Genomic DNA, 22,013 nt, shown 5'->3' with positions numbered 1-22,013 from the left:
AAAAAACTGTGGCTTTCATCCCGACACCCCAGACGAGTGCTGCGCAAATTCCGTTGAGCTTCGCATAGTAGCCTGCTGTTGATATTCTGTCTTTCTCTTCACCAGACCACTCTTCTTCATGAGCTCCCACTAAATCATAACTAGCTTTTTTTGTGTAATTACGTTTTAAACTCTTTGAACCTTGAAGATATCGCAGAAGTCGTTTTACGCATAGCCAGTATTGATTGGTAGGTGAAATCATGTGTCTGGACAGAGTGTTTTCTGATAACATGACTTCTGGTGTTCTCCACATAGACATTGTTGATTGATATGTGAACTCATGTGTCTGGACAGAATGTTGACTATGTTTGACTATGTTGGCTATGTTGACTAAGTTTTATGACTGTAATCAGTTTACTCTTGTCTTAGTAATCTGATAAGTTAAAATTTCTTTCTAATAATTCTAACAAAGCCCAAGAATATATATTGATCAAAAAATTTAATACCGCCAATTAGACTAGAGTTAATTGCGTAGAATAAGTCTGTTCCCATCAAAAATGTTTTGAATGCTTCAATTTGTAATATGGGGAAGGAATTCATGATCAATTCGAGTGCCAATATGTAACTAGGAGCAAGATGAATAGACTTAGTTCCATCTTCAGCCTGGTCCCAAATGAAGTAAACCGTTTCTCAACGTTTTTGCTGCTCTTGTGCATAATTGGGTTTCGGCATAGTTTGATACAACTCTGGTTGTCCTATCCAATCGTTATTTGATATTTCTCTTGGATGCTGAAGCCCTCCAGAATTTGTTTTAGATAAATTGCCTCTTGAGACCCGGCTGACATACACTGATTTTCTGCCTCTGATGAAAAAAAAACTGTGGCCTTCATCCCGACACCCCAGACGGGTGCTGCGCAAATTCCGTTGAGCTTCGCATAGTAGCCTGTTGTTGATATTCTGTCTTTCTCTTCATCAGACCACTCTTCTTCATTTGATCCCACAAAATCATAACTAGCTTCCTTTGTGTAAGTACGTTTCAAACTCTTTGAACCTTGAAGATATCGCAGAAGTCGTTTTATGCATAGCCAGTGTTGATTGGTATGTGAATTCATGTGTCTGGACAGAATGTTGACTATGAACATGGTGACCGACGGTGTCTGTTTGGCCAGATACAGAAATGATCCAACCAAGCTTCTGTAGATCTTTTGATCCAGTTCTTTGTCCCCGGTCCGTGTTGTCTGAAGTTTCAATTGCAAGTCAGCTGGAGATCTTGACGGAGTGCTTTGATCTATTTGAAACAGCTCAAGCATTATTTCTATATAGCGTTTTTGGTCGACTTTGACTTTGCCCATTTCTTGTGTAAACCTTAGACCCAAAAACGTATGTATTATCCCTCTTTCTTCCGTTTGAAATTTTGCGTTGAGTTTCTATTTGACAATTTTGCGAAATTTGAGTTTCTATTTGACATCGGACATTACTGCCATGCCTCCTTATGCTACTATGGTATCGTCAAATCACTTCAAGAGGAAGGGAAGGTGTGACCTTCTGTTTCTGCTCTCGCGAACAAGCGATGATCGTTCCTGCTTCTGGTGAAATCCTGTCTCAATAGGAAGTTTACCAACTCCTTATAACAGTTTTTAGCAGCCTTGTTTCAAACCAAAAAATGATTTCTTTAGTCGACATAATAACTTTATCTGATCCTTGTTTCATACACTCCTGTAGCTGTTCCAGGTGCCCTGTTCCTCTTTTGGTGATTTTAGGAGGGCTGTCTTGACAGCAAACAAGTGCCTCTCATGGCTTTGCTTCACTGATAGTTGAGGTAGTAGAATCCTGAATGTCTCCAATCTTTGCACTTGATTGAAGACCTTCGTTACATAGTGTGCTGTGTTTTTGTCGACTTGAGCACTGAGTTCCAATGTTACTATGTAGACCCATTTGCCCGTTATGACGTCCCTGTGTGCGGGTGATTTCACTAGGTTCAAAGTCTTGTCTTGAAGTGCCTCGAACTTGTTCTTCATTAATCGGTGCCACTCGTCGCAATCGTCAACTTGCTTGGCTTCGTAGCCTTTCTTTGGATCCGAAGCGTCATCCTGAGTCACAGCAAGTTTGGTCCTGACTTCTCACAACAATGACGGAACCATCCTTCCTCGTGTCCCTCATCTGGGCTCTGCCCTGTCCGCTTGCTCCAGTGCCTCTTCAGCGAAGCCAACTCTCTCTGACAATCAGAAGTCCTCTCTGAACATCCTAGGCATCTCTTTTCAGTGTAGCTTCTGGATGTTCAAGCTCCCTGCGTTATGCCACTTCTATTTTTTTGCATTAGATGTGCCCTGTTTCTCTTTGTTGCCATCGTCTTGGTGACCATCATCGGGTTCCATCTCCCAAGTTGCTGTGAACCCTCCTCTAGTAGGTCGAGCGTCACTGTGTTTTCAGGGATTGAGCCCACTTCGAACTCCCTGATGACCATGTCTCGAACTGCTACCACGTTGCGTAGCGTGTGGGGGTACTTACAACAATTATTGTTGTCTCCTTCACCGTAGTCTACAATTTTTCATTCCAGTGCTTTGGGCTCAAGTTTGCTGATAGCTCTGTACCTCTTCATCATGAAGGCTGTGCAACTAAAATTAGATATTTTACTAATTAAAAGTTTTTATAACTCTCATTAGCTCTGCTGGGTGCTTTTGTCTCCTCGTCACAAAAATAAGTTTTTGATGTTTGTTGCGTAAAGAATCGCTGCTCCTTCCTGCATCACATAGGAAAGTCCTGAGTCAATGAGCAAGCATCTTGCCATCTCCAGCAGTGTAGAGTTGCTACTCTCAGCTAACCCATTCTGTTGTGGCGTCTCTGGTGTGGCCCCCTCCTGTAGAATGCCTGCATCTAAGCAGTATATCTTGAATTGCTCTGAGAAAAACTCCTTGACCTTGTCTTGCCTCAACTTCTTGTGCGCCCTCACACTGAGAACAAATTTCCTCAGGCTGGACATTTCTTCTTTCTTTGTCTTAAGCAAGTCAACAAACACAAACTTCGCATACTGGTCTGCAAACACAATGCAGAACAGAAACATTGACAGTGACTCTACTCAGAAAGGTCATATCAGGCATGTGAACACAATCTCCAGCTTTTGTTCTGCTCGGCTCTTTGCTCTCGTTATACTGGAATCTTTGTGATCATGGCCAATGCGCACACATCGCATACATCAGCGAGTTCCTCAATACTTCTGCAGGATTTCCGAACACATCTGCTTGATTCAAATGGCCCCATTATCTTTATCATCTCCTTGCACTGTGAATTTTTACACTGCTGGAACTCATCTTGTATTTAGAACGCTTCATGGTAAGTAAACAAAATTATTTTCTTGTGTTAGTTTTACCCGAGTTCCCTTCAAGAGTTTTATGCAGCTATTTCCTTTCTCAAAAGTGAAGCTATGTCCCCACTCGTGCGTTCCCCTTTTTTTGAGGGTATGCTGGTCTTTACTCACCCTCTGCCCAGCACCATGAAACCTCTACATTTCGATTTCTGATCACAGATTGAATGGGCACAAAGTCCAGGAACGATGCTTCTCAATAAGTGCTCTATACAACAACTGTCCAATAGCATGCATGCTGTCTTCGAGTGGGTAAGAGTTGCCCAATTTTCCTCGTCTGGTGTAGCCAATGTTGAAAACATTGCCACTGACTTATGTTTTTTTGCTTTTTTTTCTCTCGCATGCCCTGTCTAGTTGACCCATCTCGACACACACCTTCTGCCTTGTGCCGTCTCCTCCCTTGTAGTCCTTGGCAAAGTGTCCAGGGGCTCCAAGACTAAGCAGTTTCCCCCCTGGGCCGCTTACTGAAGTCACGCTTTACTACCAGTGCCACTGAAGAAGTTTGTCCCTATTGTCTGTGTTTTGTGTTCTCATGGAACCCCGAAAGCCTTTTCCTCAACTCTTTGAAGTTCGTTGCTGGGTTGAAGGTTTCCGATATTGTCAAACTTTCAAACCTCATTGGCAGATCATCGAGGACAAAGGCGTTGAAGAGGGTCTCAGAGATTGCTTGCCCTCCTTCTTGTTGCCTTGGGAGCAACTCCTGTACTCTGTCCAAATTCTCAGAGTCATCGAGCTGCACTCGAGCAAGCTGTACCATCAAAGTCAGAAAAAGCTTTCAAGTTTTTGCTCCATCTCCATCTCCGTCATTTCCCTCGCAGTCCTGTCTCATCAGCATAAGAGTTGTTGCGTTTATAGCCAGTGCTAGACGGTGCCAAACATTGTTTCGTTTCTCTTGATGTCTGCAACTTCCTTCTCGTATGCATCATTTAGCAGCTACGGATTCTTCTTACCACCATTGCTTTCTCCATCGGCTAGTGGTGCAGGCTCATTGGGTTGCTCCTCTGTCCCAAGTAGGGATTTGTAGAGTCCTTTGGTCTGTATCATCGCCAAAAAACTTGTGCCGCAGATTGGATAGACTTGTGCCTTTACTGTGTAGGTCACAGGAGAGTCTCACAGAAGAGCTTATTATAAGATCAGCGATAAAAAAAGAATCCAAAATCAGCTGTATATATACTCATTAGCAGTGCGAGAAGGTCAAGACACCAGTCTGATCATTGCAGAAGATTATTCATGATTTATAGTGGGGGTGCAAGGCATAACAAATATGGTTTGCTTCTGCAAATTTCCTAGATGTCAGTCGCAGGGAGTACCACAGATAGTTTGCATTTACACATTTCTAAAAATTCTTTTGCCTTTTCTATGGTACCATAATCATTCAATACATGCTGGGATGATTTTACAAATAATCTCGCTTCAATAACCGTTATTTAGATATACCAGTTTGAACCGAATATTGATTCTAAGCAATATTTTTTGACGACTCATTTTTTTTAAGTTTTTTGACTAGAATCGATTAACTCTTGTCTTAATAATGTGGTAAGTTAAACTTTCTTACTTAAAACTCTAACTAAGTTCAAGACTATAGTTTGATTGTAATTCTAATTTTTATTTGTCAAGCATTTCAAGACGAGAAGAAATTTAGCATGCTAACACATGTATATCTAACTGGGGCCCTCAAAAAGTTCACAAACTGTCTCAATGAGGAAAAAATGGGATAGCGTAAAGTCCTCCCAATTTTCTTCCAAAATTAGTGGGAGAACATTTTTCCGACCCATTTATGTTTTTTTAATTTATTCCATCGGAATGAGGTCATAGACTTTGGAAGTTTGTATGGTAGCTCAAAGAGCTAAAGTTTAGATATCAGATTTCAAAAAATAGTCACTGTAAACTTACAAGAACTTTTTAAGAACCAGGGTTATAATTAAATTTAACCTTTTACAAAATATCTGCTATTTTTATCTGTCATTTTTTTTATTTAAGGTTGTTTCGGTACAGCACCTGAGTGGGGGTGGGGAATTTTTAATCACTATCAATTGCAATAACCTGTAAAATTGCTGAAGTTCAGTGCTTCATAAACAAACATACTATTTTGTTTAATTTTCGATCCCAATAAATAGACAAGGTTGAACTTATCTCAACTTCTAGACGGTGCCAAACATTGTTTCGTTTCTCTTGATGTCTGCAACTTCCTTCTCGTATGCATCATTTAGCAGCTACGGATTCTTCTTACCACCATTGCTTTCTCCATCGGCTAGTGGTGCAGGCTCATTGGGTTGCTCCTCTGTCCCAAGTAGGGATTTGTAGAGTCCTTTGGTCTGTATCATCGCCAAAAAACTTGTGCCGCAGATTGGATAGACTTGTGCCTTTACTGTGTAGGTCACAGGAGAGTCTCACAGAAGAGCTTATTATAAGATCAGCGATAAAAAAAGAATCCAAAATCAGCTGTATATATACTCATTAGCAGTGCGAGAAGGTCAAGACACCAGTCTGATCATTGCAGAAGATTATTCATGATTTATAGTGGGGGTGCAAGGCATAACAAATATGGTTTGCTTCTGCAAATTTCCTAGATGTCAGTCGCAGGGAGTACCACAGATAGTTTGCATTTACACATTTCTAAAAATTCTTTTGCCTTTTCTATGGTACCATAATCATTCAATACATGCTGGGATGATTTTACAAATAATCTCGCTTGAATAACCGTTATTTAGATATACCAGTTTGAACCGAATATTGATTCTAAGCAATATTTTTTGACGACTCATTTTTATAAGTTTTTTGACTAGAATCGATTAACTCTTGTCTTAATAATGTGGTAAGTTAAACTTTCTTACTTAAAACTCTAACTAAGTTCAAGACTATAGTTTGATTGTAATTCTAACTTTTTTATTTGTCAAGCATTTCAAGACGAGAAGAAATTTAGCATGCTAACACATGTATATCTAACTGGGGCCCTCAAAAAGTTCACAAACTGTCTCAATGAGGAAAAAATGGGATAGCGTAAAGTCCTCCCAATTTTCTTCCAAAATTAGTGGGAGAACATTTTTCCGACCCATTTATGTTTTTTTAATTTATTCCATCGGAATGAGGTCATAGACTTTGGAAGTTTGTATGGTAGCTCAAAGAGCTAAAGTTTAGATATCAGATTTCAAAAAATAGTCACTGTAAACTTACAAGAACTTTTTAAGAACCAGGGTTATAATTAAATTTAACCTTTTACAAAATATCTGCTATTTTTATCTGTCATTTTTTTTATTTAAGGTTGTTTCGGTACAGCACCTGAGTGGGGGTGGGGAATTTTTAATCACTATCAATTGCAATAACCTGTAAAATTGCTGAAGTTCAGTGCTACATAAACAAACATACTATTTTGTTTAATTTTCGATCCCAATAAATAGACAAGGTTGAACTTATCTCAACTTCTTTCTTTCACATAAGAACAATTGCGCATTTGGCTTCCATGTCGGTTTTGATGTTTATTTTTCTGTTTATATTTGCTGAAAAATTTAACAATTAAGCGAGCATTGATTTGAAAGCGTTCATTTTAAGGGCCATACAATCAAACATGCAGGTGCGGCAGTCGGTCAATGCTCGTTGTTTGATTCTCCCCTCAGAGGTATGAGAACATTTTGAAACAAAAAGTAACATATCTAATTAACTTACACTATTGGCGCACATACACTATTATTTGCGATTTGCTCATTAGAATTGACTAAAGTTCGGAATTGTAAAATATTTGAAATTAAAACTGCAAAAATGCGCAATTTTAATTTTTCTTAAATTGCGAACATCTTTAATTAACTCAAACCTAGAAGTTAGTCAGACTATGAGATTTAACTGGACGACGCTCTGGCTGGAAATCACACTGGTGAGAGCCATTTCGACAACTTTTCTCCCTGCTTCTGTGGAAAAACAGAGGGAAATCAGGTAAAGTCGTATATTGACGAAACACAAACTCAAAAACTGACTGCCATCTGTTTTGATTTTAACTCTTTGTTCTCCACACGTTACTCATGTGAGAAATGAGAATGAATACAAATCAAAACAAGGAGGCTCGGTAATGTGCGATCTCACATAAAGTTCCAACCCCGCTCATCCACAATTTTGGCATAATTGTCTACCAAATGAGGAACAGATAGAAAAACCCAAAAATTCAAATGTTTTCAAAAAATGGTGTATAAACCAAAAGATAGCTTCCAAAGCAACTAACCCATTGGAGTAACAAATGATGCATTAGATTGATGAAATATGCCAATATTAAGAAAGCGGGTCAAGACGAACAGCAAAATCAAACAACAACCACAAATATTAAATACATCAGAGACAGTATGTGCGTTTTAAAAAACAAAACTTAATAAGAAAGTCAAAATAGCGTCAAATAAAACTGAAACTAAACAAAAAACCTTTTAATTCCTCAGAAAAGATATGGGATCAGTCCATAATAAGGCTTGGTAACAATTAGACAATAAAACGAAAAATTCGCTTACGATTACCAACGCTTCTCTAGAAGGAAATTAACAGCTATAGAAATTCAATTTTTTATGCGGTTACAAAAAGAACAACAAATAGACATCAAACAAAAAATCAATTAAAACTTGCCAGAAAACGCTTTGGAAGTAAACGCTTTGCAAAATATGTTTATTTGCATCTATGACTGATAAAATATTATTTGACCTCTCATTAATGAAACCAGGTAACAAGTAGACAAGAAGAAAAAAAAGCAAAATTAAGATACATTTGTTTTTTTTATTCGAAAAATAATTATTTCCAAAGTCATGAAAGCCATTAATTTGAAAAACAAAATAAATGTTAGATTCGTTATTTCTTCCAAAGGAAGCCATTGAGACCTGCAACTGTCCAAAATATGTCTTACGTCTACAAAAAAACCGGCAAATATGACAAAAGTCAAAATTAATTTAATTTTATGTGAAAAACCGATGTTGAAGCCAGTAAACTCATAACAAATTCTTTCAAAAAACATTAGATTTTGTGACACCAATCCCTTTCCACATCTTTCCTTGACAACAACATTGTCATTATTGGCCTGTAATTAGCGAGACTGGGTAACAGACAGACAATAAAGGGAACAAAATAAAAAGTTAAAAGTGTTTTTCCTTATTTGGAAAATAATTGTTTGCAAAGTCATGAAAGCCATCAGCTATCTAGTAATTGCCAACAGCTAATCTAGAAACTCGCTCATTGTACAGGAATTTTCATACGACTAAAAAGACAATGTAAAAACCACAGATAAAAAAATTTTAAAAAATTCATTTAAATTTTTCGAGAAAGTAGTGTCGAAGCCGTTAAAACAGAAAACTATATCTTTGAGGATTTTAATGTTATCAAATGCGTCTTATCAATTTGCCCAATAAAGTGATATAAAAACTGTCAATAACGTGATAAAGTGACATAAACAGAAAACTTAAAAATTGGGCAAATACCTAAAATTAATAAAATGTGAAACCTAGTGTTGTCAAAGCCAGAAAACCATAAATTAAGGCGTGAAACCGCAGTAGAGATTCAATTTTAAATCAGTCGAAAAATGAAGCGTTCTTTCTTCGCTGACACAGAGCTACAAGATGACAAAATTAGGAAAAATTAACGAAACTCATTAAAGCATTATTTAATTGAAAAAATCAAATACTTTTATATGTACAAACGACCATAAGCTTTCAAGTAAAAAACTAGAGACGTTAATTTAGGATCCCAATTGGTCATATCACTACTGAGCTTTGATTTGGTGGTTTTGGGCGGTTTATTTCCGGCAAATTTGATCAAAGTGGAGTAAAGGAGACTATTTCGTGCTGTTTTTGATGAAATAGGCTGAATTTTAAAATCTAAAAAAGGCTGATTTTTTGACAATAAGTTTAAATAAAAGTAGTCGGCTTTTGTGTCTTTAAATTTAAAATCACCAACAACATTGTTAAAATTTTATCAAATTTTGAATTAATTGACAAATTTTTATCAAAATTTCCGGAAATTGTGAAAATAATCAGCGGAATTCACTCTACTATCTCAAAAGTTTAAGCCCCGATAGCTCCCTGTAAGAAAAGAAAACAGAAAAAAACCTTTTTAATTCTTTATTCTACGTTGAATGAGCTTTCTAATGATACCAGTCTCAACTCTTTACGATGGATATATCGACCAACCAAAATTGTCTGAACGAAAAAACACAGTTGAGTATATAGTTCCTCCCCCTGAGTGGGGTCGGAGCAATCAAACATATCAAACTGTTTCCTTTGCCCCCAAAGCTTTTTTTTGCTTTTTGTTTATTTTTTGCTTTTTTTGCTTTTCATTTGTGTAACCCTTTTCCGACAAAACTATGTCTCCATTTTAAATATGTTTCTTCGTTCTTGGGCCTTTCATAGCTCATACTGTGAACTTTTGGTTCTTCATTATTCTACCCATCGCAAGATTGGGGTATCCCAGGCTGAGGTCTATCCAGAAGTGACCACTGATCAGACCGTCCCAGACCAAAGTAACAGCTCGTAAGACCACCGCAGACCAATTTATCTTTCGATCAGAATCAACTGCTTTCGAAGCAAATGTGCGCCTGAAGTGCGCTCGAAGATGTCGCTGATTTTTTGACGTTTCCCGGCTTCTTCCGACGTTTTTTTTCGGCTAACCTTGACGTTTCCCTGGATATTTTTAACGTTTTTTTTCAGATACTTATGACGTTTTTTGCCGCTATTTTTGACGTTCCCCGGCTATTTTAGACGTTTTAATTCGGCTTTTTTTAACGTTTTTTCGGCTATTTTTGACGTTTTCCTGGCTATTTTTGACGTTTTTTCGGCTATATTTGTTTTTTCTCCCGCTATTTTTGACGTTTCCCCGGCTATATTAGAAATTTCTTTCGGCTAATATAGAGGTTTTTTTGGCTATTTTTGACGTTTCCCGTCTATTTTTGACTTTTTTTTCGGCTTTTTTGACGTTTCTTTCGGCTGTTTTTTTACGTTTCCCCGGCTATTTTAGACGTTTTTTTTGGCTAATTTAGACAATTTTTTTCGGCTATTTTTGGCATTTCTCCGGCTTTTTTTGCGTTTTTTTCGGATGTTTTTGACGTTTTTTTTTCGGCTATTTTTGACGTTTCCTGGTCTATTTTTGACGTCTTTTTCGGCTAATTTTGACGTCTTTTTGGCTGTTTTTGGCATTTCCAGATCAAATTACGACTTGGCAAAGCTTGGATTTAGAATTGTTTGGTCTTAAATCAGACTTTGATTTAGAATTGTCAAGTCTTGAATCAGATTTGGATTTAGAATTGCCAAGTCTTGAATCAGACTTGGATTTAGAATTGCCAAGTCTTAAATCAGACTTGGATTTAGAATTGCCGAGTCTTAAATCAGATATGCATTAGACTTGCCAAGTCTCAGCCCAGATTTGGGTTTAGACTGCCAAGTGTAAAAAGTGATTTGACCATAGTTCTGAATCAGTAATGAGTTAAGACTTGGATTTAGACTTGCCCATTATTGAAACTGACTTGGCTATAGGTCCGGGTGCTCAAGAGATGATATACTTAAAAAAGCAAAGCTAGAATTTGTCTACAAACAACTTATGAAACTAGTCCTAAGGGGTGGAGCTCCGAAATCAGCTCTGCGACCCAAAAATTTTGTGAAAATAAAAGACAGATAACATTATCAGAAAAAAAATGATTTTTTAAAAAAAAACTGGCATTTAGGAGTCAAGAAAACAGTAAACAGAACGTTTTGAGCTCACAGCAATTGAACTAAAAATAAGACGATTTCTCGCTTTTTTGAGACACCATTGATAAAATGCAGGGAACTTATTGCAAAACATAAACTAATTATGAAAAAAAGACAAAAGAAACTAAATAGAACAAGGGCGAAAAAATGTTTGATATTAAATTCGGAGCTATAGCAAAACTGACGCCAATTTAGTGAGATTCGATTACAAAACTGATGAGAAAATACTGAAAAAATCTTAAAATTAAATACAGAAATGGAGAAACATGTTCCATGTAGCACTTGAAACGCCTTGTTAGGCTCTGATAAACACTGCCGTCTCTATTTCTTTTCTCGCTCTGAAACTTGTTTCGCTCAGAAAAACTGGTTCTTTTCGCCTTTATGTCAAAACAAAAATAGGGGCAATAATTTTGAGCTAGAATGAGGCAGACCGCAATTCTCATCGAAAACTTCTTGGCTGATATTATTCATGTATAATTCAATTTTTGAGACCAGTTTTTATAAACTTTTTTCTTCATGCTTGAATTTTTTTTTGCTGTGCTTGTTCTTGTAACAAAGCGAACTAGAATAAGTGTTGACAACTTTTCGGAAGTAAAATCAGTTAGAGCTTTGTTGTGAGGCGCACCCGATTTTAGGCAAAAAATTGGTTAGCTGAATGGAATTTTCGTAGTCTTCGGGCAAAAATTCTGAACTAAAGTCTTGTAGCCCTGTAGAAATTAAGCTAATAGCAATCAAGATACGTGCTAAAGGTACACCAACATCCATTTGGAAATGTTAAGAATTGAAGTGACATTTGCAGTTCAAACGAGTTTCCCCAATTTTTCTGCGGTTTTCTTCAACTGGTTTTTGTGATATAGTTACGCTAAGTCTATTGATACGCGGTTTTCTAAATTCTTTTTTCTTCCCTTGCTAGATTGTGAAACTGGAAACTGTTGACCCTTATGAAAAAGAGTACAGTATGAGAAAAGCAAAACATTGGATAAAAAGTTGCATTTTGCTTGCACTTCAAACAGCTCTATTGCATTTGAATTAGACTGCTTGGGTTATATGACAAACTTATACATCTTTCTATTTATATTGCTTCCTGTAAAATTTTTGTTGGCATTCGCACATTAATGGTTGAATGTTTTGCTGTGCTTTTACTTTTAACCTTTTTCACTAGAATAATTGTAGACAACTTTTCGGAAAAATTTAATATTTTGTTGCCGGACCTAAATCCAACATAAATGTCAGCAGTACCTTGTCAGAATACGACGGCACGCTAGAAAAAACTGTCTATAAAACACTAAGCAAACAGAAAAAAGTAAGATTAAATTCAGTTAGAGTTTTTCTGTGGGGCGCTGCCGATTTTAGACAAAAAATTGATTAGCTGAATGGAATTTTCGTAGTCTTCGGGCAAAAATTCTGAACTAGATTCTTGTAACCCTCTGGAATTTAAACGAAAAGCAATCAAGATACTAGCTAGAGGTACACCAGTATCCATTTGGTAATTACACTAAGTGACGTGACATTTGCAGTTTAAATGCGTTTCCCCAATTTTTCTGCGGGTTTCTTCAACCAGTTTTTCTGATATAGTTATATCAAACTATTGATACGCGTTTTTATACATTCTTTATTCATCCCTTGCTAGTTTGCGAGAGTAAAAGTTATTGGCTATTATGACAGAGAGTAAAGTTTGAGATAAGCAAAACATTGGAAAAAGGAACATTTTGCTTTCACTTCACCCAGCTCTATTGCATGCTTGGGTTATATGACAGCTTTGTTCATCCTTCTGTTTGAATTGCTTCCTGTAAATGTTTTGCTTGCATTCGCAGAGCAATGCTTGAAAGTTTTTTTGGGTTTTTACTTGCAACCATGCGTACTAGAATAAATGATGAATAATTTTCGGACAAATTCAATACTTTGATGTCGGATATAAATCCAATAAAATGTCAGCAATAGTTTATCATCATACGACGGCACGCCTATAAAACAATAAACAAACAGAAGAAATGAAGAGTAAAATTAGTTAAAACTTTGTTTTGGGGCGCATCGGATTTTTTGGCAAAAAATAGATCAGCCGAATGGAATTTTCGTAATCATCAGGCAAAAATTCTGAACTGGAGTCCTGCAGCCCTGTGAAAATTAAACTAATAGCAATCAGGATACTATCTAGAGGTACACCAATATCCATTTGGTAATATTATGAACTGACGTGGCACTTGCCGTTTAAATGCGTTTCCCCCATTTTTCTGCGGGTTTCTTCAACCAGTTTTTCTGATATAGTTACACTAAAACAATTGATACGCGGTTTTTTTGCAAACTTTATTCCTCCCTTGCTAGTTTGTGAAAGTAAAAATTATTGGCTCTTATGACAAAGAGTACAGTATCAGATAAGCAAAACATTGGAAGAAAGGTACATTTTGCTTGCATTTCAAACAGCTCTATTGCATCTGAGTATGACTGCTTGGGTTATAAGACAACTTTATACATATTTCTATTTTAATTGCTTCTTGCAAGTTTTTTGTTGGCAGTTGCACTGCAATGTTTGAAAATTTTGCTGTGCTTTTACTTGTAACCTTTGGAACTAGAATAAGTGTTGACAACATTTCTTACAACTTTAATATTTTTTGCCGGATCTAAATCCAACATAGATTTCAGTACCAATTTGTCAGTATACGACGGCACGCCTATAAAACACTAAGCAAACAGAAGAAAATAAGAGTTAAATTAGTTAGAGTTTTGTTTTGGGGCGCACCGGATTTTTTGGCAAAAATTCGATTAGCCGAATAGAATTTTCGTAATCATCAGGCAAAAACTCTGAACTGGAGTCTTGCAGACCTGTGAAAATTAACCGAATAGCAATCAGGATACTATCTAGAGGTACACCAATATCCATTTGGTTATATTATGAAGTGACGTGGCACCTGCCGTTTAAATCCTTTTCCCCAATTTTTCTGCGGGTTTCTTCAACCAGTTTTTCTGCTTTAGTTACACTAAAACTATTGATACGCGTTTTTTTGCATTCTTTATTCCTCCGTTTCTAGTTTGTGAAATTAAAAATTATTGGCTCTTATGACAAAGAGCACAGTATCAGATAAGCAAAACATTGGAATAAAGGTACATTTTGCTTGCATTTCAAACAGCTCTATTGCATCTGAGTATGTCTGCTTTGGTTATATGACAACTTTATACATATTTCTATTTTAATTGCTTCCTGCAACTTTTTGGTGGTAGTTGCACTGCAATGTTTGAATGTTTTGCTGTGCTTTTACTTGTAACCTTTGGAACTAGAATAAGTGTTGACAACATTTCTTACAACTCTAATATTTTATTGCTGGATCTAAATCCAACATAGATGTCAGTAGTAATTTGTCAGTATACAACGGCACGCCTATAAAACACTAAGCAGACAGAAGAAAATAAGAGTTAAATTAGTTAGAGTTCTGTTTTGGGGCGCACCGGATTTTTTGGCAAAAATTCGATTAGCCGAATAGAATTTTTGTAATCATCAGGCAAAAATAATGAACTGGAGTCTTGCAGACCTGTGAAAATTAAACGAATAGCAATCAGGATACTATCTAGAGGTACACCAATATCCATTTGGTTATATTATGAAGTGACGTGGCACTTGCCGTTTAAATCCTTTTCCCCAATTTTTCTGCAGGGTTTCTTCAACCAGTTTTTCTGCTTTAGTTACACTAAAATTATTGATACGCGTTTTTTTTTGCATTCTTTATTCCTCCGTTTCTAGTTTGTGAAAGTAAAAATTATTGGCTCTTATTACAAAGAGTACGGTATCAGATAAGCAAAACATTGGAATAAAGGTACATTTTGCTTGCATTTCAAACAGCTCTATTGCATCTGAGTATGTCTGCTTGGGTTATATGACAACTTTATACATATTTCTATTTTAATTGCTTCCTGCAAGTTTTTTGTTGGTAGTTGCACTGCAATGTTTGAATGTTTTGCTGTGCTTTTACTTGTAACATTTGGAACTAGAATAAGTGTTGACAACATTTCTTACAACTCTAATATTTTATTGCCGGATCTAAATCCAACATAGATGTTAGTAGTAATTCGTCAGTATACAACGGCACGCCTATAAAACACCAAGCAGACAGAAGAAAATGAGAGTTAAATTAGTTGGAGTTTTGTTTTGGGGCGCACCGGATTTTTTGGCAAAAATTCGATTAGCCGAATAGAATTTTCGTAATCATCAGGCAAAAATTCTGAACTGGAGTCTTGCAGACCTGTGAAAATTAAACGAATAGCAATCACGATACTATCTAGAGGTACACCAATATCCATTTGGTTATATTATGAAGTGACGTGGCACTTGCCGCTTAAATCCTTTTCCCCAATTTTTCTGCGGGGTTTCTTCAACCAGTTTTTCTGCTTTAGTTACACTAAAACTATTGATACGCGTTTTTTTTGCGTTCTTTATTCCTCCGTTTCTGGTTTGTGAAAGTAAAAATTATTGGCTCTTATGACAAAGAGTACGGTTTCAGATAAGCAAAACATTGGAATAAAGGTACATTTTGCTTGCATTTCAATCAGCTCTATTGCATCTGAGTATGTCTGCTTGGGTTATATGACAACTTTATACATATTTCTATTTTAATTGCTTCCTGCAAGTTTTTTGTTGGTAGTTGCACTGCAATGTTTGAATGTTTTGCTGTGCTTTTTTTGTAACCTTTGGAACTAGAATAAGTGTTGACAACATTTCTTACATCTCTAATATTTTATTGCCTGATCTAAATCCAACATAGATGTCAGTAGTAATTTTTCAGTATACAACGGCACGCCTGTAAAACACTAAGCAGACAGAATAAAGTAAGAGCAATTTCAGTTAGAGTTTTGTTGTGGGGCGCACCGGATTTTAGGCAAAAAAAGTGATTAGTCGAATGGAATTTTTGTAGTCATCAGGCACAAATTCGGAACTAGAGTCCTGTAGCCCTGTGGAAGTTAAACGAATAGCAATCAAGATACTTGCTAGACGTACACCAATATCCATTTGGTAATATTAAGAATCGAAGTTACATTTACTGTTTTAATGCGTTTCCCCATTTTTCTTTCGGTTTTTTTTCAACCGGTTTTTCTGAAATAGTTACACTAAAACTATTGATACGCGGTTTTTATACATTCTTTATTCTTCCCTTTCTAGTTTGTGAAAGTAAAAATTATTGGCTTTTATGGCAAAGAATACAGTATGAGATAAGCAAAACATTGGAAAAAAGTACATTTGGCTTGCACTTCAAACAGCTCTTTTGCATCTGAATATGACTGATTCAATTATATGACAACTTTATACATCTTTCTAATTAAAGTGCTTCCTGTAAATGTTTTGTTGGCATTCGCACAGCAATGCTTGAATGTCTCGCTGTGCTTTTACTTGTAACCTTTGGAACTAGAATAACTGTTGACAACTTTTCGGACAACTTCAATATTTGGTTGCCGGACCTAAATCTAACATAAATGTCAGCAGTAATTTGTCATTATACGACGGCACGCCAATAAAACACTAAGCAAACAGAAAAAAGTAAGAGTGAGTTCAGTTTTTCTTTTGTTGTGAGGCGCACCAGATTTTAGGCAAAACATCAATTAGCTGAATGGAACTTTCGTAGTCATCAGGCAAAAATTCTGAACTAGGGTCTTGTAGCCCTGTGGAAATTTAGTTCAGAACCTTACGGCAACAACAATTCCATTCTCCTAGTGGCTTCGGAGCCTAACTTCCATTTCAGCTGTCCGGTTACGGTTAAAAATGAATGCTAAAAAAGGTGAGTAGTGTCCCAAAATATTGTCCCATATGAGAACAAAAATGTTTTCACTGTTAACTTCTGTGACTTCAACATTTAATGCTGCAATTTTTTCACAGCTTCAATTTTGGCTTTAAGTTTATGGATTCGTTTTTAATGGTTTTTCAGAAAAAAAAAACATTACTAGTACAGGAAAATAGTAATACTGCTAGCACTTACTGTTATAGACAATACTAGTAGTCTCGAGACCTATAGTTGATCATTGGTATTCAAAGCTTCAAATCGAAAAGAGGGAAATTCTTCTCCATTTTAGACAAGAACCTACAAATCAAAAAGATATCTCTTTAAATGAGGCTTCACAACAATTGTGCCAGTTTCAACAAATTTATCTGGTTAACGGAATAAATTTTGTTTGAAATTCCTCAAAAGTTTTTACATCACAACTGGCCGCTCTTCTGGAAGTAGTCGCCTACAGACAGATAGGTTCCTTGCAAAAATCAACCATGTCGCTACCGTTGAAAAAAAAGGATCCATAAATGAGGATTATACTAATTCATTTCTGGCCGTTGATTTAAACAACTCATGATGAAACACACGATCATAACGATCCAAAATCACTACTAATAACTGATTACCAAAATAAAACTTCAAAATTTCGTGACTCAAAAGAGCTGGTACTATGATTCAAATCAAAGCTAATTTCACATTTCGGAAAGAAGTCGAATGTATGACTGAGTCTCTATCAGTGACCATAGAAAAACAATGTTATGGATAACGTCTAATTATAATATACAAAAATCCAAGAACCAACAAACTAGACTTTGTTGGGTGTTTAGATGAAGTGTTGGCAAATTGAGTTCTAAAAACTTACAAACTCTAATTTTTGAATACATGAAAATTGCTCACCAAAGAAAACAATAATGCCATTGACTCAAATGGTTTTGTCATAACGCCCAATAAACCTACCTGTGGTACAAGTTTTTTGGCAACGTACATACGTCAATTCAATTTCCAAAAATTTGATAAGTTCACATATTTAGCCATGAAAGCTTTTCAGGCAATTTGCTTGTTATTCCATAATGGACAGTGAAAGCCAGTGAAAAAATTGAAATCAAAATAGTTAGTGATACATTCTTTCTTCATAATTGCACTATTTTTGAAAAGTAATTGTTTTTTTAAATTACATTTATTGCAATTTTTTTCAACATACAATGGCTGTGCCAAGTCATCTATTATCATATCCATGAATTTTTTTTATTGAATACAGCAGTACGTTCCTCTCAAAGCTATTGACTGGAACAATAATCTGCTTAGGAAAATGGCCTACAAAACATTCAAATAGTTACCAGAGTTTTCAAAGTCGAGCATTTTCACGATGCAGTTTAAATGCGACTACCCAAGGTTTCCTAGGTTATTTTCCCGTTTTTCTAATATAGTTACACTCAAACTATGCGACTACCCAAATTTTCCCGTTTTTCTAATATAGCTCCACTAAAACTATTGATATGCTGTTTTAAACATTTTTTATGCTTCCCTCGCTAATTTTTGAAAACAAAAATTATTGGCAATTTTTACAAAGAGTACATTATGAGAAAACCAAGACATAGGGAAAAAATTTTTCCATTCCCTTCAAACAGCACTTTTGCATCTGAAGAAGACTGTTTGGAATTTATGACTGTTTTATACAACTTTTTTGTAAAGTACCTCCTCCAAGTGTTTTATTGGTATTCACCTAAATTGCATAAAACTTTAGCTCAGAATTTTTACCTAAAGGCAAAAACGTTTCCATTCGCGTAGTCGCGTTTGAGCGTTTGGTTAATAATGAAAGCTTAAAAAGTTAAGTTGGGTGGTGTTGTGAACAAAATGACGCAAATGAGATGAAAAATGTCAGTTTTATAGTCACTGTTAAAGACACTGCTAGTAGTCTAAAGACCTATAGATGGCCATTGGGATTAAAGGCTTCAAATCGACAAGAGGGAAATTTTTCTCCATTTTAGGCAAGGTCCTACAATTAAAATTTTGCCAGTTCAACTGACACCAACTGTTTAACGGAAATTGAGTTTTTTTGAAAGAAATCAAATGTTTTTAAATCACAACTGGCCAATCTTCAGGAAATAGTTGCCTGCAGACAGATAGGTTCCTTGCAAAAACCAACAATGTCGCTACCGTTGAAAACCAAGGATTCATAACTGAGGATTTTACTGATTTATTTTCGACAGTTGATTTAAACACATCAAGATGAAAGACACGAGTGTAACGATCCAAAATCACTACTGATAACTGGTTAAAAAAATTTAATTTCAAAAAATCGGGATTCTAAATGGACTGGCAATGTGATTCAAATCACAGCTTACTGTACAACTCGAAAGGAATTGGAATATATGATTGAGCAGTCTCTTTCTGCGACCATAGAAAAACGATGTTTTGAATACCATCTAAATGTAGCATACGCGAAACCAAGCGCCAGCAAGCTAAATTTTGTTAACCGTTTAGATGAAACGTTGGCAACTTGCATTCTAAAAACCTTCCAACACTACTTTGTGATTACATAAAAAAAACATTACCCAAAATTAAACAATAATGCCAATGAGTCTAGTTTTTTTTCGTATCACCTAACAAATCTACCCCTGCTACAGGTTTTATGGCAATGTGCATTGATCATATCATTTTCCAAACATTAGATAGGGATGTTCACATGCCTTAAAAAGACAGCTTTTTAGACCATCTGCAAGTTATGCCAGAATCGACAGTGAAAACCAATAATGAAATTGAAACCACACTAGATAGAAACACATCATTTCTTTGTAATTGCAGCACTGTTGAAAAATTCCTGTTTTGTTTAGATAACAAATTTTATGTCAACATACAATGGTTGTAAAAATGCATCTATCAATAAACTCAATGAGAATTTTTTATTGGATACTGAAAAGTACGTTCCACTCAAACGTATCAACCAAAAAAAAAACTAAAATCCACACCTACCTGATTTTACATCAAACTCTAAACTTATGCACGCAATTGAATCTTATCCAAACGAAACGGAAAGCAAATAAGTGAAATGTTTCGTTGCACAAAAAATCCTTTTGAATTAGACTTTGTCTGGCAATGAGTATTAAAACGGCAAAAAATTTTTTAGAATCACGACAAACCTTTGAACACTTTAATGAGCTGTTAGGAAAAACGTTATATAAAAATGCTGTCCCTGAAATTTCTACGTGCATGTTTGGTACTACCCAAATTTCCATGTCGCTGAGAAGTTTAATTAGTCTTTTGCTATTTTTAGCAAAAATGTTCAACGCAGTATTCTTTCTGAGGCAATCACACTTTCAGCTGAAGCTAATATCTCATTGAAAAAGCCTCGAAATTCCGAAACGGAATAAATCCTTTCAGAGTAAGTTCTCATGCGGTGAAAATGAGAATAAAATTATCGTAAAGAAGACTACTTGATCTGTTTTTTACTAAGTACCTAACGATTTTTTTCAATCAATCCTTCCGCGAAAAAGTTTTTCCATCTGAAATCAAAAAAGCGAAACTTATTCTATCATAAAAATATCGGGGATGACTCGAAGAGCACAATTTTAGACCGGTTTCTCAATCTTCTTCTTTCCTGGCAGTTCGGTTCCCGCCAAGAGCACTCTGCTAAAAATTTAGTGCCAAAATTAACCCAACGAATAAGGGCAAGCAAATCTGAAAATTTAATCATTTTTTGATCTTAGGAAAGCGCCTGAATAACTAGATCATCAAATCTTGCTTTACAGGCTACAAAACTACGGTATACGTCATTGAATGCTTGATATTGTTTGCAAGTTATTTATCTGATAGATCCCAAGGAGTTAACATAGCTGGCGTGACTTCAACCTCCTTGAATATAACTTGTGTCGCTAGCCAAGGCTCCATACTGGGACCAAATCAATTTGTGATATATACATATATACAAGTGGTTTACGTGAAGACCAAACGATTGTTCATATTTTTTGTTATGACCAAAATCTTTGCTGACTTGGTTGATTGCGAATATCTCGACAAATATACTTAGATAATGCTGCAGCTCCGTTGAACGGTTTTAAACTTGACCTAATTATAAAAAAACAGTTCAATTAACGGATGCTCCAGTTTTACTTCCTTAGCTCCAATTAATCTGTTACAAATGTTAAATTTCTTTGAGAAACGCTTTGATCAAAGCGTAGATCTATTCAGTGCTAATCAAGTTCTAACATTTTTCAGTTTCATTTATATGAGTAGCTGAAATTTATTCTAAAATCAAAAAAACGGTTTCCATGCAGAAGGTAACCTAAAGTATATATTTTTTACCCTGCATGACACAATATATTAACAATAGGTGCACAACTTACGTTACTAAAGCGCCTTTGTACAAATCTAAATTGCGACAAAATTCGATAGGTCAAGTGGCGGCAATTTTGTTCAACATTCTGAAAATTCATGGACTCTTACCAGAATCTTTTTGTCTTGGAAATAGGATAATATTAGAAAAGTGTCTTGCGTTTGTTTCTTCAGACTCCTGTTATTCTGTTGGCGTTTTTTCTAAAATAATGATAATCTTCACAAAAAATGTTGCAGTGCCTTTGGAGGTGTTTTTCTGTCAAAAGAAGTTTCCCCTAAATATTAAAGACATTTTTAAACAGTTTTCCTTTAATTTTTTTTTCAGAATTGTGTCTTTTTTCTTTTTATCAGTTGAAGAAGTCTTGATCTTCTGTTATGCAAGCTTTATATGCCATATAGTTGGGTTAACAGTAGTAACTTGTGGTTTATTAGCATTTATTTTTGACTGAAAGCGTGGAAACACATTTTATCAATTTTTTTTAATAAGAATTTGAAAGTCTCCAAATTTAAACAGTATCGATAAGTTTATCATCTATATTGTATCTTTCTGGGCACTATCTGAAATAGGTGAAGCTACCTCGGTGCATGTCTTTTTTTAGCCCGCAGTTTTATATACTTCGCTGAATTGTGATATTCTACAGTAGATTTTTTTTCTGATATCAAAATTGTTCTTCTCCATTTATGCTTTCCAAGCGACGATAAAAATAGATCTCTCTCTCTCTCTCTCTCTCTCTCTCTCTCTCTCTCTTTCTTTCTTTCTTTCTCTCTCTCTTTCTCTCTCTCCCACAATCTCTCTTTCTCTATCTTTCTCTTTCTCACTCTCTCTTTCTCTCTCTCTCTCTCTCTCTCTCTCTCTCTCTTTCTCTCCCTCTCTCTCTCTCTCTCTCTCTCTCT

General features: G+C 35.8%; 2 protein-coding genes across 2 annotated transcripts in view; both read left to right on the top strand.

The window, feature by feature from the left end:
• Window positions 1–22,013, top strand: part of LOC142340927 (ubiquitin-conjugating enzyme E2 K-like) — a 295,142-nt gene that overhangs the window by 27,997 nt on the left and 245,132 nt on the right. The gene's annotated exons all lie outside the window — the stretch shown is intronic.
• The window catches only part of LOC142341290 (uncharacterized), a 194,513-nt gene continuing 179,406 nt past the window's right edge, over window positions 6,907–22,013 (top strand). The window contains exon 1 of the mRNA XM_075392209.1: window positions 6,907–7,267. Coding sequence (XP_075248324.1) covers window positions 7,167–7,267 — 101 coding nt within the window. The 5' untranslated portion in view covers window positions 6,907–7,166. The remainder of the gene's footprint in view (window positions 7,268–22,013) is intronic.

Source organism: Convolutriloba macropyga, chromosome 6 (genome assembly GCF_964194025.1).
Source record: "Convolutriloba macropyga chromosome 6, txConMacr16.3, whole genome shotgun sequence".
Classification (NCBI taxonomy): Eukaryota; Metazoa; Xenacoelomorpha; order Acoela; family Convolutidae; genus Convolutriloba; species Convolutriloba macropyga.
The sequence above is the reverse complement of the archived record's forward strand: the minus strand, read 5'-3'. Positions and strand labels throughout refer to the sequence as shown.